At 35.4% G+C, this 19,760-nt stretch overlaps 1 protein-coding gene across 6 annotated transcripts in view; it reads right to left on the bottom strand.

Annotated features, from left to right (window-relative positions):
- Window positions 1-438: 438 nt before the first annotated feature.
- Window positions 439-19,760, bottom strand: part of Ralyl (RALY RNA binding protein like) — a 597,512-nt gene continuing 578,190 nt past the window's right edge. For 5 of the 6 annotated variants that reach the window (XM_090339006.1, XM_090339002.1, XM_090339000.1 and 2 more), the window contains one exon: window positions 439-3,898. In XM_090339006.1, the coding sequence (XP_090195132.1) occupies window positions 3,848-3,898 (51 nt within the window). In that variant the 3' untranslated portion in view covers window positions 439-3,847. Of the gene's footprint in view, window positions 3,899-6,237; window positions 7,191-19,760 lie in introns of those variants that run through there. The other variant, XM_090339003.1, reaches the window with a different exon arrangement.

The following is a 19,760-nucleotide window of genomic DNA, read 5'->3' as shown; positions in this document are numbered from 1 at the left end:
GAGAATGAAGTTGAGCAGAAAAATGGCTGTGAAAGGGACAGATTTTGAAACCTTTAAATCTAGTTTAGCTCAAGTAGTAGTAATGCTATACCATGGGAGTTAGAATGCTGGGAAATTTGTGAGTGGTTTTCTACAAATTCTTTTAATTGTAACTTGAAAAGAAGCCCTATATTTCATATTGGTGGATGGTACAGAGTTGTGGGCATAAGACAATTTTGGAAATACATTTTGAGCAAATGATACAACATTTGACCAAAATAGGCAGAGAAGATATATCTTCCATGTAGATAGTTTTAGCTACAAAGCAGATCTCCCAGAAGGTATAGGATTGGGCAGTAATTTTGAATATTTTCTCTCAGATGATCATTGAAAACTTTGATTTAGTTGTGTTCTAATATGAAGATGGATGAGTAAGAAGGAGGAGCCTATCTTTATCTTTAGGCTGAAGCCTTGTTTAAATACTCCACAGACAAAACCAACTTGGATTAGCAGAATGATATTGTGCCTCTGCAAAGCTTTCCACTAGTGTTTGCTCTTGGGTTGCTCACTGATGATCATAGAATTTTTCCAGAGGTGATGAAGCAGAAAAAAGAAGTAAAGGATTACAAAACCTTTTTTTCTGTCATATTCATGATTACAATTCCATTCCTGTAGAATCTACACTAGATGGCTTTCTAGAGTCTCATGAACTTCTCTGCCAGGATTGGCTTCAAACTGTGATCTCCAAATTTCATTTTCATGAGTAATTAGGATTTTAGGCATCAGTCAGTAGCATCTGGCTTCATGGGGGATATTTTATATTTTATAGAATTGTTTCCTGTTATTTTACTTAAGAGTTTTACACCTCTATCTAGTTTTGTATAATGCTTTTGTGTCTGTTATTGTGTTTGTTTTTGAGGTTTTGAGGTTGAACTCGGAACCTCACACTTAATAGGAAGGAAGATATTGGGCCATTTCAGCCATATCTCTGGTCCCTTTCTGCATTAGTTATTATCCAGGTAGACTCTCCCCTTATATAACCAATCCAGCTTGGGTTTTGATTGTCTAATTCATGATGGGTATTAATGATTCTAGAAGGGTATTGTTTGAGATGAAGTATCATAAATGCTCACAATCACTTTGGCATCCAATTACAAACCCTACTGTCTCTGTTGTTCAAGTTTTTAGAGTTACAGGCTTGATTGCTGTGTTTGGCTTCTGTCAAAATTTTATATGAGGCATGGTTTCATACAATGATTTGCCTTTCTTTTCCCTCAGATAGTTGGGCCTTTTCATGTGCTTTGAATTACACGGCAAGGAAATGATCCATTCTTGATTATTTGGTAATTATTCCATGGAAGAAAACTGTTATTTGGGAGAGAGATATCCGTTCAATTTTTAACTCTCTCTCTCTCTATATATATACACATACATATATAATATTTTTATTTTTATTTTTGCGGGTTGTGGGGCTTGAACTCGGCTTGTGCGCTGTCATTAAGATCTTCAGCTCAAGGCCCTACCCTTTAGCCAAGTTCCACTTCCCATTTTCTAAAGGTTAATTGAAGGTAAGAGTCTTAGGTCCTTTTGTGCTTGTATTGGATTTGAACCTTGATCCTCAGATCTCAGCCTCCTGAGTAGCTAGGATTACAGGCATGAGCCATCATGCCCAGCTTATATACATATATTTTTAGCACAATAGATATTTTGCCAATTTAATACTGGTTGATTGTTTTAGACTCTAAACAGAATGACTTGCTAATTTTCATTTGAAATGCCAAATGGCATTTTCTCATATCTGCATTGAAATATTTACAAACTACATTGCTTCACATCCAATTTCTTCCCTTTCTTTCTTTTTTTTTTTTTTTTGCCAGTCCTGGGCTTTAACTCAGGGCCTGAGCCCTGTCCTTGGACTTTCTCAAGGCCAGAGCTCTACCACTTGAGCCTCAGCACCACTTCTAGCTTTTTTCTATGCATGTGGTAGCAAGGAATCAAACCCGGGTCTTCGTGCATGCTAGGCAAGCACTCTATCACTAGGCCAAACTCCCGGCCCCATTTTTTTTTCCTTTCTTTTTTTGAAGAACAGATAATGTCTTGCTTTATTTGATCATCTTTGAATATGTGTAAGTAAATTCTGTTTCAATTTTATTGGTGATTACTGATAATAAGTGATAGATGATAGTTGATTATTGAATTTTCAGTAATTAGCTTTTCAATAATTGTGCATTGAAAATCCATTGTTTACAGAATGACTTTTATATTTTGAAATCATGTTTTGAGCTCTGAGTAATTGTTCCGGTGTATTTTCGGGAATTAACGCCAATAGTTTTTGGTTCATAAATACTCAAGACATTTTCCTTGGTGCCCTCCCATATTAATGGCAGTTTGTTGGGTATAGCTCTTCTGAGTCCACAATATTATCAGGAAGAACATCTTCCTTATTTGAAATTTCCTGGCCTAAGTTACTTGTTCATTTTGGCAGAATGGGAATTTGAACTCAGGGCCTCTAGATTTTATTATATTTTACTTCCCTTGTTTTCTATAAGCAAAGCATAACTTTATTTTATTTTTTTTAGTTTACTTCTGTTTTTTAAAGAATTTATTAATGTTGATTTTTACATCATATTTTAAATGACAAGTTTAACAAACCAGTGTTCTAGGAGGGAATCTCTATTTACAATCACTTAGTATTTAGAACTTAATCAAAATTAGGCTAAGGTTTTGTATGTCATAGAAACGTATTAATTTAAGAAATAAAACATTATGTCTATAGAGTAATAGGTTTTTATGTCTATATAGTAATGTTTATATTTCCATTACCATGTCTATAGCTTTGGGTATGCAGTTATTGAGTTCTTGCTCTTGTACTCTTTGGATTTAATAGCCACATATTAAGGATACATAACTTAATTTTTAAACTTATTTTTTCCCTAGAATATGTGATTTTTCTAAAAAAGAAAATCTAGGGATAAAACCCTTTTTGCTTCTGTGGAAATTTTTCATCAATTATGTCCTTGATTTCTACTTTTCTCCTTGTCTACTTCTGAATATTATTATTCAGAATATTACTATAATTTTTCTCTAACTTGAGTTTGAAGCCTACCTATCAAGAGTGATTGTCAGCTAAAACTGTCAAAATAGTCACAGGATTAGGAGATCAACCCTGATTGGGGAATAGTTGATTTAGGTATGTCAGGAGATGGATTTGTGAATGTGTTATGATTAAGACCAGTCTGGTCAAAAGATATGCTTATGTCATGATTTCCCCAAGACTTTCTACTTCTAAAATGCAGTTTAAGATTTATTGTGTTGGTTATTTCTTTGATTGTATAATTATCTGTGTGAAAATAATGTTTTCTATTGCAAATAGTATGGCAGATAGAATTTCATGATTGGCTTTCATTGCATGAGTTCTGATTGAATCAGCCTGGTATGATTTTTGCCTTAATGCCAGGCTCATTTGCCATAACTATTGTAGAATTTGTCATACATGGAAAAAATGTAGTTTTTCTGGAATTAACTGAGGTATTTCTTTTGCTTTTCTTCCCAGGATATTGTGTCTAAAAAGGTGTCTGCATCTTTTTATTAGGACATAATAACTAAAAAACCCAAAGATAAATCTACTCCCTAGCATGCAATAAATCCAATTAATTGACATTTTATTCATGTAACTGCAAGTGTTTTTTTCAGGTATACTTAAATACCACTCAATGCAAAGTTCGTTGAACTGTAGCATATTTATTATCTCATATATTAAGAAGGCTCCAAGGCTAATTCTTTCAGTGGATAGAAGACATTACAAAAACCAAGGTGTCTTCCCTCTTTTACCTCTACCAACTCTGTATGCTGGCTTCTCTTCTCCTCATTAGAAGATGGCTGTAGGGGCTCCAGACTTCACATCCTCATTCAGCTTCACCTGTAGGAAAAAAAGAACCTAATGCTCAACTGTGTCTGACATTGAGCATTATCACATTGTCTAGAAGAAGAACTTCCAGTAGATGTGCCTTCCTATCTTGTTAGGATAATAAAAGACTTTACATACTCATTATAAAGACAGCAATTTCTTCACAGCACAAATTCCTTTGTACAAAGAAAGAATTCTCACAACTGGAAACTTGAAATGCTCTTGACCCTATATGCACATAAATCATCCAAGCAACTTAAAATAACAAACAAAACAAAAAACTCTACATCAGAAAGAAATGTATGTTTATCTGTGTTTGAAAAGTTCTCTGTTACTGAACAGAGATATAGGAATATTCATTGAATTAAATTTATTTAAGTTTCTAATGCCAGCTCTTAGGTAAAGGAGAAATCCACAGTTCTTTGGAGTCTGGGCTCTCGAGACCTGAACAAAAAGCAGGATCTCAGGGGAAGGACTAGATGAAGGGAAATCATTTTTATTTTGTTGTGTACTGAGAATTGAAACGTCTTCAGAAAGAAAGATGTTGGTGGGTAATAGAAATGTGCATCACCACTGTGGTTTCTTTGCTCTTTCACCTTAGACCACCTGTGTTGCTCTGTTTCAGGTGGATTGAACCATATAATTAAAAATAAGCTGCTATACCTGTAAGGAGCAGGATTTGGGGTGAACTTTTCTTTTAAATCTGCAATGCCATTTCAGACATTTTAGTTTGTCTCTATCTTTGTTCAGCAATTTCTCTATATTGTTTACTATACTAGATGCCTTGAGACAGACAGTACATTGGACAACATCATGGCCAGCCCATTGTTAATATGTCCAAGAGAGAGAGTAGGATCTGAACAAATGTTTGATGAATATGTGAATCTATTATGATTAAGACCAGTCTAAAGACATCCTTATGTCATGATTTCTCTAAGTAGAATCAGGGATTTCTGGACTTATTTCATTACTGTTGTCTATTCTTGATTTAGCAGCCAAGAAAATTCTTGTAACACTTTTTAAAAATGAAATCATGGTATACCTCTTCTCACAAGCCTGCATTATATTCCTAATCAGTGTAAAACAAAAGCCAATGAACCCTAGAATCACCTTTAAGGCTTTGTCCTCTGGAATCTTGGCTTTTCTTTATCTTCATCTCTTGTTTTGTTTGCTCTCATTTATTACAATCAAAATCCACTGTTTTTCTTGCTGTCTTTGAACACACCAACTGTATTTATGCTCCTGAGTATTTACTATTCTTTCCTCTTGGCATAGGCTAGTTTCTCCTTAAAGTAGCCACATATCTCCCCACCTTCTCACACTTTTCACCTTAGCCCAAACATGACCATAACAAGTTCTTGACAACCCTACTAAAACACACATACTAAATCTCTTACAGTCTTTCTTTCTCCCTACCTCGGTTTTTTTCCTTTGTGTTTAATATCATTATTACGTTCAATACTTGGTATTTCCAGGTTTTCATTCCAGCTAGATGTAGTCCCTCACACGAGCAAAAGGTTCTCAGAGTAAGAATTTCTTCTTGTTTGTTTTTAAAATTTATCTTAAAAGGGTTGCACAGAGGAGTTTTGATGCAACATGTCAATATGTGTGTACAATGTATTTTGATTAGTGTCACCCACAGGGTAGGGATTGCATACTTCATAGTTTATATCTTTTTGTAATGGAATGTGCTTGGCACAAGAGTTGATACTCAATAAAATCTGATGAATCAACAGAGATCTTTGCTTTTAACCTGTAAACAGTGTGAAGAATGCCAATAACTATTGTACATTTCCCCCTGTATGTTTTAGTGATAATGAAGAACATAAAATGAAATAATTGGCATAGTGATAAGCCATGGCAGCTGCTCCATAAATTATGGCCTTTGTTAGTTTTCATAAGGTAAAATCTCCAAACAGCCCCTGTTTCATATAATTACCTGAATATCTGTGGAGTATCTGCTATGGACAAGACATGATTTTTAAAATAAAATTTAAGGACAGAGAAACATAACTTCTTTATTCTTATGGAGGTAGCATCAAAATTTCGGGATTATTTTTCAATTCAGAAACCTCAAGTTCCTGCATTAACCAATTCCCATTGAATTTACAAATAGTTCAAGTGCTAATCAGAAGTCTTTCACTAATATATTAATTCACTGGCTTTCTCTTAATGAAGACTGTGGGCATACACAATTGATAATACAACTTTCTACTAAGTTATGCTACTTTGGTTATGGTGCTATTGTTGTATTATGACAATGACTGAAAAAATTCATAGCAAATATGAAACCTAAGAGCATTTCAAAGGAAGGAAAGACATACAACAACTTTGTTTTAAGAGAAACAGTATTTATTAAGAAATTATATGGTGAATTTTCCTACAGTCTGCAAAGATGGTGTGTTCCATTCACAGCACATGACAATAGCTAAGAGTATTGGGAAAACACTTGCAATGCTTGGGAATGGAGAATCCCTAGGAACAGGAGGTGGAATGTAGTGTTCTATGCACTGATTGGAATATTGGGATCCACAGAAAGGAATACGATCCTCATCAATCTACTCCGCATTTGTTTGGCCCTAAACCCTGTCCATTGCATCTCATAGTCAAACTGTACTAGATAATAATTGGATCAGTTCAGTTCCACAAAGCAGTGCATGCTAAAATTAATCACTGCTCAAACTAACTATCCTTGCACTGTTGTATCATATCAGGAATAATGGCAATCTTTATTAATAGAATGGTGCTTATAGAGTTCAGAAATATGACTTTCCTATATACTTTATCCTAATGATCCAAAATACTTCAAAGTTTAAATTAAAAATAAATTATAAAAATTAGCATATGATGTATCTTTTCTTGCATGACATTCTGGAAATTAGCTTTAAACATGGGATTGTAACATAATTTGAGTTTACATATGATCAACAATGAAATATGCTAACCATAAAAATAGCTTTTACAAATATACATTTGTATACAGTGTCTCTCTCACCATTCTTAAATGTCCTAAATATCCTTCATAGCTTAAGACTAAAATCCCTCTCATAATTAGCAATAGTGGAAAACACATTTACAATTTAAACCATAAAAACTTGACAATTGTACAACTCAGAACAAGGGAGAAATGGAACTTCTAAAATCAAACAATACTGTCCATTTTATTTATTTGGGTTTACAAATTGAACCAAAGATGCTGCTATTGAGTAAGAAACCTCCTTTCACATTTCTGGGGGTTGTCACAGTTTCTCTTTTCTGACTTTGCGGCATCATACATTACTTCAGATCACTTTATCTGTAGAAACTGAGAAAAGAAAAACTATTTTAAAATATAGAGATTTGTGCTTCACTGTTATTAGCATGCAAAGATGCAAAGTAGATGTTAAGGCTAAATCAAGAGAAAGATAAAGGAATAATAAGACCTTTAGGATATTTTTGGTTATGGATTTTTGGATGAATCATCCTATGCAATCCCCAAATTTACTTTTATAGCAGCCTATTTTTAATTAAAAATCTAAGTATTTAGTTGCCTGAGATTACAAATGACTTTTCAACCAGATCTCTTGTCCATGTCAGAGGCTAACCTCTTGAAATTCTAGGCTGGGTTAACAATTCATTTGCTCCTGAATATTTGTTGGCTCTATCAAGAGTGATTATAGAATATTTCTCTCTTTCAAGAGGCTATGAACTTTATGTTTCTAAGCCTTTATATCTGGGATAAGAATTTGGTATAGATCTCTGATCAGTTGTGCAATCTGGGTTACAAAGCAAGAAGGCCAGTAGCAGGAAAGGCAAGGAAGGCATTCATTGTGCCATCAACAGACAGAACCCTTACATCAGGCCTGAAGTCCTACTGGTTAAAGGACTGAATGAAGAACTTGACTATGACTATGAATATGAATATGAAATAGTACCAAATTTCACTAGTGGATAATCATGAAAATGTTATTAAGATTTATTATATTAGCATCCTATTAAAGTCTAGGTTTCTACATTTGCATAGAAATCATAGTTATACCAATTGAATTCAGATGAAAGTAATAAAGATGTCTTAACAGTTAAAGCTACACAAATCAAGGTGTGAGTTTAAATGGACATTCTAGATCTTCTACCAAATTTAAATGGTCAGTAGTTTTAGAAGTCCATGATAGAGTATGGAGAAGAGTGAGTGTAGCATTTAAATGGTAAGTGTTACTCTGGTTGGCTGTAGTTCCAAGTCTCATGATTAAGCAACTTTATAGGATGAAAGAAATTCAGTTACATTGGTGGTAATTTCTCTTTATCACACCACTCAATTATTCATCTAAATACTTCCAGCTACCTGGGATGCTGTCCTCCTTAGTGATTCCCTGATTTCCCATTCTCAAAGATTCCAATTTAAGTATATAATGTTTGTGAGAACAGAAGTCATTGTACTAAGAATCTTTGTGTTAAGAAAGAGTATCTACCAACAGTTCATCTTAATTATTCTTTTGTTCCTTCAGTATAAATGATTATATAAAAATTATTACTGTGTGAAGAATAAAGAGAGGTTTGAAAAAAATTCATGGACTCTCACTTGCTTTAACATTGTCAAGCTTTGGCTTGTCCTTGGTATAAAACATGAGCTTCATTAACTTTGCCTTGGGAAGTGAGTGTTGTTAACCATATTGTCACATGAATAAAATTTCATAATTTTCCAAATCTTAAACAATAAAATAGGTGAATAAAGTATTTATAGAACTTCCAACTTGAGAAAAGTCTTGGCTTCTTAGAGCCTGGGAGAATTAGGGCACACTATGACATGCTCGGTGTGGTTTCATCATGAACGATAGCCACTTAAAGAGCTGACTTGTTTAGTGTAATGAAAAACTAATTATGCTCTTGAAGAGTGAATAATTTATCTTTAGTCTGTATGGGAGCTTCAATGCTTTTAAAACAAATTCTCCTGATGATGAATGCTTTTTCCACTCCCAATCTCCCTCACTTATGAAAAACAAAAAGAGAGTCTCTCAGATGGGAATGAATTCAGTTGAATCAAGCAATTTACTTCTATTTGACAAAGATAGAAAAGAGAGTATTAATCTACAGGACAAGCACAATTACTTTTAAACTTTATGCATTAATACATTTGAAATGAAACAAAGCAGTATCTACAGTAAGTATAGCTTATTTACAGCTGTGCTGAAAATTTACATCTTTAAGGAAGTCTTTTGGCTGGCTCAATATCAGAAAATTGAGATTCAAAATTAATAAGAAAAAAGATAAAATCTCAATATTCTATATTTTTAGTTTCACTTCTTTAAAAGTAAAGTAGTGAAAATGTGGAAAACATACGTTACATAGAAAGCAAAGTCTTGTGACAGGAACTAACTCTATTATCACTGCTGTTCACATTTCTTGAGTAATTGCTTATCCACCAACTATTATTGAGTAATGTGAATATATTTGGCTTTAGCAAATTCCTTATCTCAAATGAGACACATTTTGATTCTAAATAACACAGATTCTCAGCATTCACTTTTCATTGCAAGTAAATTAAAATGTCTGTTAATAAATTCTTGGGGGCAAAATCCCATACTTTTTGGCCAGAAGAATCCCATTGCAAGAACGGTCATGAAATGAAAATGATGACCAACAACAAATGGTTGGAATGGCTGCATGAAGGCGACTTCTCCATATGAAGTTGATATAACTGTAGTTTAATAACAGTAAAGATGAGTTACTCTGGCTCATAATTCCAGAGGTTCAATCTATGACTGGCTGGCTTCATTGCTTTTATGTCTGTGACAAGGAAAGACATCATGGTGGAAGGACATGGTAGAGGAGAGATGCTTATACAGTGGAAGTGGGAAAGAGAAGGACCAGGTAACACCCATATCCTATGGGTAGAATAGGTCACTTGGCATGCAAGTAATAACTGACTTCCTTTAACTAGGCCCCACTTCTTAAAGCCCATTCACCCATGAAATAATCAATAAAAGAATCCATTAGTGAACTTAGTGCTCTTATGAAACAATCGTTTCTCACTAGCATCCCCAGCTGAGAACCAAGTCTTCAACATATGAGCCTTCTGAGGAACAGTTCATATCCAAACGAAACTCATCTGATTTTAGACTGGCTACTTGGTAATAGCCTGAGATACTGATAGGCAAGTTCTGTGAATCTGTAAGGCCACCCTTCAACTCTAGATTGTGCAAGTGTAAGACCAGAGAGACCTGGCTGCTTGCTAGCTGATTTCTCCTGGCTTTACCAATATTTGGAATATACATTTCAACGTATTTCATTTCTTATGGGGGGGGGGTCAGTGAATGAATGACCTGAGCACGGTCTTGAGCTCTTTTGCTCTATCATTTTGAGCCATAGCACCACTCCTAGTTTTCTAGTGGTTAATTAGATAAAAGTCTCATGGATTTCCTTGCCTGCGCTGTTTTTGAACCATGATCCTCAGATCTTAGCCCCCTGAGTAGCTAAGATTACGGGTGTAAGTCACTGGTGGTGCCTGGCTTCAAAGTCTTTATAAAGTTTCGTGTCAAAGCACAGAACATTTTACTGTATTTGTGTCAAACCAATCAGAAATTAAGTTTTTCCTCTCCTGTTGTAGGAAGAGATAGTAGAGAGGACACTGGGAAGTTGGTTGAAGTTGTGAATAGACCCAGATTCTTGATTGTGAAATGACCCTACCATTACGCTCTTAGTCGCCACACTTCAGAACAGTATTACAAAGTGGGCTGTTAGACATACATTGGTAAATTTCTGCCTAACTAGGTGTAGAGTAAGGCCTAAGACTGCATTTGGGCTAAGTTCCTTGATCATGCTGACCTAAGCATCTGACTTTTGAGAATCACTTTTAATTACTGATAGACAGTACATGAGAATCCTCCATTGGACGAACCACTCCTAGACTTCTGTTAAGTGTGCAAAGTCCTGATTGTGAACCTAGAAATTCTAATAAATAAGGTAGCTCACCTAGCTCATCTAGATCTGAAACATTCCTTGTTGTCTCAGGACAAAGAACAAATTAATTACTGTCTGCTGAAAGGTCAGCTTCACTAAACTCATTTCTCTATCTTGTAATGCTCACATGGTGTCTGTCAGCTTTTGCCTTTCCTTCTTGGATAGGAGTCTTGCCTAGGGATTTAAGGACTAGTTTCAACAATTCCAATACTCGTACGTCTTCTGCCATAGGTAGCTAAGTCTTTAGTCTGAAGCGTCTCCTGTTTCAGGCATCTTCTCTCAGCACCCTAAAATTATAGATGGTTAATGAATTGACATTCAGAGCTATTTTAGGGGTTCTTGTCTTCTTGTGGATAATAGTTGTAACTATTATCAAGTTTATTTTAGTTAATGCTTCACATAAGCGACAGTGATTACTGGAAATTCACTACTCTTATCAGGCAAACTATCTTGTGGAAAGCTATTTGGCCATCTTTGTAGCCTTTTAAAAATGCATCTTCAAGCAGTTGTATAAAGGAGTTGCCATTTACCCGAGCAGCTTATGAATACAATGTGTCTTGATCAATGTCACCACTTTCAATCTATTCACCTGTTCCTTCCTACCCACTTTGTCCTTTACTCTTCTTAGTTTTGTTGGATATAATTTGGATTATTGACTGCATTTCCCCCCTCTTCTCCATTCATCTACTCCTTTCCTCTCAGCTCCCTCTTGATCTCACTTTTTTTGAGTAACTCAGTTCTTGGTGTTTTATTTGTTGTACTTTGATTTTTGCCTGTCTGTGGGCTTACACTACTTGAGTTCTCCATTGAATCTACCATATTTCAGTTAATACATTTGTATATACTTGTATTACCACCCAATGTATTTACTTATACGTTTATAGGATAAATCTACATTTCACATATAAGGAAAACATGTATTCTTTGTCTCTTGGGGCCAGATTTACTTCATTTAATGTAATTTTTCCAAGTGTTTCCATTTCTTTACAAAAGGTACAATATCATTATTTCTAATGGGTGAGTAAAATTCAATTGTCTATACCTGTATCTATTTTACTTTTTATTTCCTTATTTACATTTTCTTCCTTTTATTTCTAACACTCCAGTTTTATAATGCAAGTTCATTGTTATGCCCAGTAACTCCCATATCATTATCTATTTCCCATCTTTATCCACCCTTTAACTCAACAAGTAAAACTAAGGGACATTGGGGATTTATGCTCTGGTGGAACACAGATATCCAAATTAGTCAGCCTTGTTATTCCATGAAAGTCTATGAAAATCAGTCACAGAATTTAAGTTTCCTAAAACAGAAAGAAAATCTAAAGCAGTAGTATAGAATGACAATAATAATTAAGGAAAGAAAATAAGGTTAAAATAAATTAGCCTCATTTAATAAAAATAAATAAATTAAATTTGATAAAAATGAAGTTAAAATAAATTATCCTTACTAAATCCTAAATTATTATAATGTAGCTGCCAAACTTTTGCAACATGCTATTTTATTTTAATTTATGATTTATACTATAATGAAGGAGTTTTTGATACTGATTTGAAAGGAATATAGTAGCTAAAATAAAATTGCACGCAGATAGATCATATCCTTTATGATTATTTAGTTCAGGATATGACACATATATGATTAAAAAAATTTCCTTTTCAGAGTTAATGATATCTATTTTGATTGCTAATGAAGACATTAGGTGGTAGTGATTTTTGCATATACACATAAGGATCATTTGTGCTTCTAGAGACTATTTCAAGTCATTAAAATCACAAAGTTTTCAAACAAGAGACAAAGTGTCTTTTCTTGGACTTATTACAGTGATAAATTTTAGTTTGCTAAGACACAATGGTCTCCTCTCCATTTTAATTTCAGATCATCAGAGAACTAGAGTGGCAGAGTGGTAAAATCAGTGAAATAAGATTATAGAGGGGTATTGTTTAACATTTCCAGAGCAGTATTTGGAGTTGGGCTGCGAATTTGACCTAGTGGTAGAGTGCTTGCCTAGCATGCACGAAGATTCAAGTTTGATTTTTCGGCACCACATACAGAGAAAAAGCTGAAAGTGGTGCTATGGCTCAAGTGGTAGGGCCCTAGCCTTGAGAAAACCCAAGGATAGTGCCAGAGGTGTCTGAAATACATAGATAAAACTCTCTTTATTTGTGCCTAATCCATATGGAGTTACAGTCATTAGAACCTGGATTGTTGGGCACAGTGTATGAACTCGGGTCACAATCACTATAATCACTTTTATTTGCCCATTGTATGGAAGTTTGAAAAACACTAATGTGAACAGGCACTGGTGGCTCATACTTGTGAGGAGTGAGATCTGAGGACAGAGGTTCAAACCGACCGAGGCAGGAAAGTCTGTGAGAGTAAGGCTCTTAGTTCCAATAGCCAGAAATGGAACTGTGACTCAAATGCTATGGTGCTATCCTTGAGGAAAAAAAGAAAAGTTCAGTGACAGCACGTAGGCCCCTGAGTTTAAACCTCAACACACACTCACACACACACACACACACACACAGCACACACACACACAAGCACACACGCTCACTCATGCACAACCCTCCCCCAATAATGCTAGGGTTTGTGTGTGATTTGGGTGTAGCCTGGTATCCCTGAAGGGCTCATGCATTAGGAGCTTGGCATTTACTGTGGTGCTATGCTGAAGTGGTCCACCTTCTATGGTTTTAACCTGAAGAGGAGGCACCTTGCACTGGACTGGCTTTCTTGTATTACAGGTGGTTGCAACACAGAATGTTGGCATCTGAAGTGAAGACTGTCTGGGTGGACTAAGACCACAAATTGGGGGGGGGGTTGATATCATGTGGATGGCACAAAGTGAATTAAATTAAATTATAAAATACCAGTTGGTTGTGGCCCTCCCACACACCTCATTGGAGAAGTGTTCTGTGAAAGGAGAGTGGTATGTGTTTTCATAGCCTGTTTGAGAGCCCTATTAATGTCTTCTTAGCTACAAAATAATACTAACCAATGATCACTGAATATTTTAGTATAATTGTCTTATTCAGGAGCTTATTTTATCCTTTCATGGGTAAATATCATTAGATTTGAAATTATTTAGGTTCATACTTATGCTTTATATGGTGAAGGTAACATAGTTTTTATAAACAGATAATATTAAATGTAAGGATGTTTTATAAGACCAAGAATTGGAACTCCTTGGTACACAGATACATTTCAGAGCAACAAAGTACAAAGAACTGAAGAAGCTGTGGATGTGATTTAGGAAAGAAATACTTTGATAAGTCATTCATTTTGTGTAGAGTTGCTAATGATTTCTCATAGTATTCTTACTTCATAACCTTTTCAAACCCTTAGCATTTCAAATAACAGATGGTAACTGATTTTGTTTTCTCTTGCATCTATCATTGTAAGTACATAATGTGACTGTGTTTTAGGTAGTTCTATTAATACTATGTCATTTTAATTAAGCCATTAATTTCTTATAGGTCAATTTTTCCACCATCACCAACAAATGATAGGAGTATATCTTTCTCTGACAGCCATGCTTTTTCTTTCTTTTTAGCTTCTACTTAATAGCACAATCCCTATTTTTTTAAATTTTTTTATTGTCAGCATAATATAGAGAGGGGTTACAGTTACATTTGTACTACTTTAATCCCTAATTTTGACTGTTGCAGTATAAATAAATTTGTACCATGCTCAGAATTTAAAAAAAATGTATCTTCATATATCATCCTGATTCACTGTTAATTGAAATTCCAAGTCCAACTCCCAAGATTTTCTGATAGGAAGCATAATGTTATCATTGTAACGGGTATCTTATAATTTATGTGGTTTGTACTCATCTATCTTAACCAGAGCTCTTCCATATGTTCTTTCCTGTACTTTGAATCATTATTAAACTTTAGCTAGCTATTGTCTGAAAATGAGTTCTTAGCATCTGAATCTCTTGGTAAAGACAGATTAGTATCTATTAGCTAATTACCAAAGAGTACCAAACTAAAATGTTCTCCTTATTACACCTGAATTTTTTAAAAATATTTTTATTGTGATTAATAGAAGGGTTACATTATACTCACCAGATAGAAGGTGCATAACTTCACAAAGATTGATACCCTTCCTCATGACATGGTCCCCATTTCCCTCCCACCCTCCCCCTGCTTATCGTGATTTTCCTCCTTCCCTATCCAATTTCAAATAACCAATTAAGCACATATAAAATATATCAGATAACGAGGTGAAATATTGTGACAATATGAGATAACCAAGGGATGGCAAAAGAGATGGGAGATAACATAGTACATTAAGGACAACAATCACTCATTATATGGCTTTTGTTTCCTTATCCTGGAGGTCCTTACATTTAGTGTCATACTATTTGGCCTTATGTCTCTAGATTTTGTTCTATTGTAAATCTCTGCTAGGAGAACCCAAGGATTCTACTGATTATGACCAATGAGGGAGACTATTGGGCTATATTCCTTTGAGTCTGGCTTACTTCACTTAATATAATTTTTTCTAAGTCTTTCCATTTCTTTACAAATGGGGCGATGTCATTCTTTCTGACAGCAGCATAGAATTCCATTGTGTATAAATACCAGATCTTGTTGATCCACTCATCAACTGAGGGACATCTGGGTTGGTTCCATATCTTTGCTATGGTAAATAGTCCTGCAATGAACATCACTGTACTAGTTACACCTGAATTTTTTTTTTTGCCAGTCCTGGGCTTGAGCTCAGGGCCTGACCACTGTCCTTGGACTTTCTCAAGGCTAGAGCTCTACCACTTGAGCCTCAGCACCACTTCCAGCTTTTTTTCTATGTATGTGGTACCGAGGAATCGAACCTGGGTCTTCATGCATACTAGGCAAGCACTTTCACCATTAGGCTAAACTCCCGGCCCCTACACCTGAATTTTTAAATTAGTTTTCTCACAGGCTTTTTTCCAACAAACTTAAATTTTACTAATTTGCATAAAACTGACATGTTATGAGAGTTTTCTTTATGCTGAGTACCCTGAAAAGAACTTGTTTATTTTCCTTGGGTATAGGGATTAAACTCAGGGCCTTGCACTTGCTAGACAAATGCTCTACTCAATGAACCATATCTCCAGTTCTTTTGTAGGTTTTTCTTGTTGTTATTGTTTTGGTTTGACTTGTTTTTCAGAGAAATAGTGTCTCCCTTTTGCCTGCACCACTCTCAGACTTTACTCCTATTTCTTGCTTCCAAGTAACTGGGAACACAGGTGAAGATCACCATCTATTCAAAATTTGTTTTTGAGACAATCTCTCTAACCTTTTCCCTGTTATGGATTTGAACTATTCTCCTCCTAGCTTTTGAATAGCTGGGCATATGCCACTAGGCTCAGCCCCCTTTACGTACTTTAATTTTTTTTTTTTTGTGGCTCATGGGGCTTGAACTCGGCCTGGGCACTGTTCCTGAGCTCTTCAGCTCAAGGCTATGTCCCTTCCCTTGAGCCAAGCCTCACTTTCCGTTTTCTAGAGGTTAATTGGAGATAAGAGTCTCAGGTCCTTTTGTGACCAGGCTGGATTTGAACCTTGATCCTCAGATCTCTCAGCCTCCTAAGTAGCAAGATTACAGGCTTGAGCCACTGCACCCGGCCTAAATGTTGTCTTTTATTTAATATTAACACCTACACAGTGAGGAAAGTGCAGTTGTGACTCGTCATTTTTATGGATAAGAAAAACTGAGACCTAAAAATCGAATCACTCCAAAACTAATCTCCAAAGAAACAACCATCCCATTAAAAGATAAGCCAAAGACTTAAAGAGAGTCGTCTCTGAAAAAGAAATAAGAATGGCCTATAGACACATGAAGAAATGCTCGACATCTCTGACCATAAAGGAAACGCAAATCAAAACAACTCTAAGATTCCACTTCACTCCAGTTAGAATGGCCAGGATCAAAAAACTAATAACAACAGATGCTGGAGGGGATGTGGCCAGGAGGGATCACTACTACACTGTTGGTGGGAGTGCAAACTCGTTCAACCGCTATGGAAAGCAATATGGCAGTGCCTCAAAAGACTAAACATAGAGCTCCCCTATGACCCAGCAGTTCCACTACTTGGCATTTACCCAATCATTCAGAAACAAGGACATACTAAATCCACTAGCACAATGATGTTCATTGCAGCACTATTTACCATAGCAAAGATATGGAACCAACCCAGATGTTCCTCAGTTGATGATGTCGCATTTATACACAATGAAATTCTATGCTGCTGTCAGAAAGAACAACATTGCCCCATTTGTAAGGAAATGGAAAGACTTAGGAAAAAAATCATATTAAGTGAAGTAAGCCAGACTCCAAGGAACATAGGCTCAATGGTTTCCCTTATTTGTCATAATCAATGAAACCTTGGGCTCTCCTAGCAGAGATTTACAATAGAACAAAACCTAGATACATAAGGCCATGACACTAAATGAAACGACCGCCAGGATATAGAAACAAAAGCCATATAATGAGTGATTGTTGTCCTAAATGTACTATGTTGTCTCATCTCTTTTGCTCTTCCTAAGTTATATCATATTACAGTATTTCACCTTGTTACCTGATATACTGTATATATGCATATTTGGTTTTTTGAAATCGGATAGGGAAGGGGGAAAACAAGATGAGAAGTGGGGATGTGGGGAGGGAAATGGGGTCCAAGACATGGAAAGGGTATCAGTGTATGTGATGTAATGCACCTTCTATCTGGTGAATATAATGTAACCCTTCTATTAATTACAATAAAAAATATATGGAAAGAAAAGTAAAACTGAGGCCTTCAAGTCTTCCTAAATGGCTAATGTGATAACCATGCCTTTTCCATACATCTTATATCAATTAACACTGTGCAACATACACTTTATTCCTATCTTTTTCAAAGTAATGTACATCGTGCCTAAGTTCTCAACATCAATTTTTGTCTCAATAGTAATTCTATTATATAGATGGCTTATGTTCAATTAATTCTGTGCTATTCCAAAAAAGATGTACAGGATAAATCTTATATCTTTCAATATTCAGAGAGTAATTTTTCTCTGACTTCCTTTGGATGTGGTTTCAATTAAAAATGTTGGGATCTTGCTGGGCCTGGTAGCTCATGCCTGTAATCCAAGCTACTCAGAAAAGTGAGATCTGAGGGTCAAGATTCAAAGCCAGCCCGGGTACTAAAGACTGTGAGACTCTTATCTTCCATTAATCAGTAGAAAACCGGAAGTGGTGCTGTGGCTCAAGGGGTAGGGAAGTAGCCTTTGAGCTGAAGAGCTCAGGGACAGCGCCCAGGTCCAGAGTTCAAGCCCCATGAACCCCCCACCACCCCAGAAAATGCTGAGATCTTAAAACCTCTGAAATGCAGAGGCTGACCTCTAAAGTTATATTTATTGAGCGATCTCAGAAGTACTTGAATCGAATCTACAGCTTGTCTTACCATAAGAACCTTCTCTATAGAAACAAATGTGTATAAAATATTATGTCTTAAAGCAGCCTTTTGTTGTGGCATAAATCTTTGTTATTATAGATGTCAATGTCTTAGCAAAGAGATTTTCCTACTTGGATAGCTGTCATCTGGTATTTAATAGGTGACCCAAGGTGAGTGTTCTCCACTTGTCAGGAGTTGGATAATCACCCAGAGAGCTATCTGCTTGCTTGGATTCTTTAGGATTCAAACATTCCCAAGCAAGCTATTTTTATCCATTCTGAGTTTCACAATTTAAAGTAAATTTGGAATGCATTTACAAATGGGATTTAACAAGTCAGTTTACATACAGAGCTTCAGTCAGCCACACAGAAAATTGTGCAAGGACGATGACTATAGGAGGTTGACAACCAATTACATTGTCACTCAGAGTTATCATCTCATCAGGTGTGAAGTGCTCATCAGCAAAATTGAGCTCAAAATCTTCTAAAATGATGAGGACATCATTCAGGTTGCTCAAGACATTGTCGATGGGAGAGTGCATTTAACAGGTGGACCTGTATCAAGGTGATTTTGGTACTCCTAAATTTAGTGTAGCCTGGTCCCATCCTCACAATAGCGCAATTACAGAGTCAACCTGAGACTCCATCAGCGGATGAAAGATGAAAGAAGTGTACTAGACATACAGAATGGAATATGTTTTAGACTCAAAAAAGAGAGAATTATGTGATTTGTGACAAACTGAATGAACCTTAAAACATTATGCAAAATGAAGTCAGACAGAGAATAATGTATGCTACAAGCTCTTTCTTGTACATGGGATCTACAAGCATTGAATTCAGAAGCTGAGAGCAGAATGGTAGTTAGAGGATGGGAGGAAAGAAGAATGGGGAGATATACGATAAGATATGAAGTTTCAATTAGATAAAATGAATTTTAAGTATTCAGAGATCATTTTTATATAACGTTGGACTATAAAAATGCATTATATATTTAAAAACTGTGAAGCATAAATTTAAAATGTTCTCATCACAAATTTTGTCATTTTTAGGTGATAGGCATGAAAACTTGCTGCATTTAATCATTATATATTACATACATATATCAATGTGCATACTGTTAACATATATAATTGTACTTCATCAAGGTATATTAATATAAAATGAAAACTCTTTCACTCACACAATGAAGTAAGTTAACTAATTCTTCCTTGAAAACCTGATTATTCTATTCTGTGAATATAATGCTTAGAAATTGGCTCATATGATTTGAATACATGTTATCTAAAACATTACAAGTATTCAGTGAACTGGATGTACTTAAAAATAGTCTGAGTATTTTCAGACAGAAGACTTTTACTTATCTGTAAGATTTTGAGTTTTAAGATAAAAAACACAAAATTTTCAGTATTTTTATAGATGTGATATTGTATTATTATTATTTTTTTTGCCAGTCCTGGGCTTGAGCTCAGGGCCTGAGCACTGTCCTTGAACTTTCTCAAGGCTAGAGCTCTACCA

This window comes from Megascapheus bottae, chromosome 9, assembly GCF_031878675.1.
Source record: "Megascapheus bottae isolate mThoBot1 chromosome 9, mThoBot2.hap1, whole genome shotgun sequence".
Taxonomy (NCBI): Eukaryota; Metazoa; Chordata; class Mammalia; order Rodentia; family Geomyidae; genus Megascapheus; species Megascapheus bottae.
This window is presented reverse-complemented; position numbering and strand designations above follow the sequence as displayed.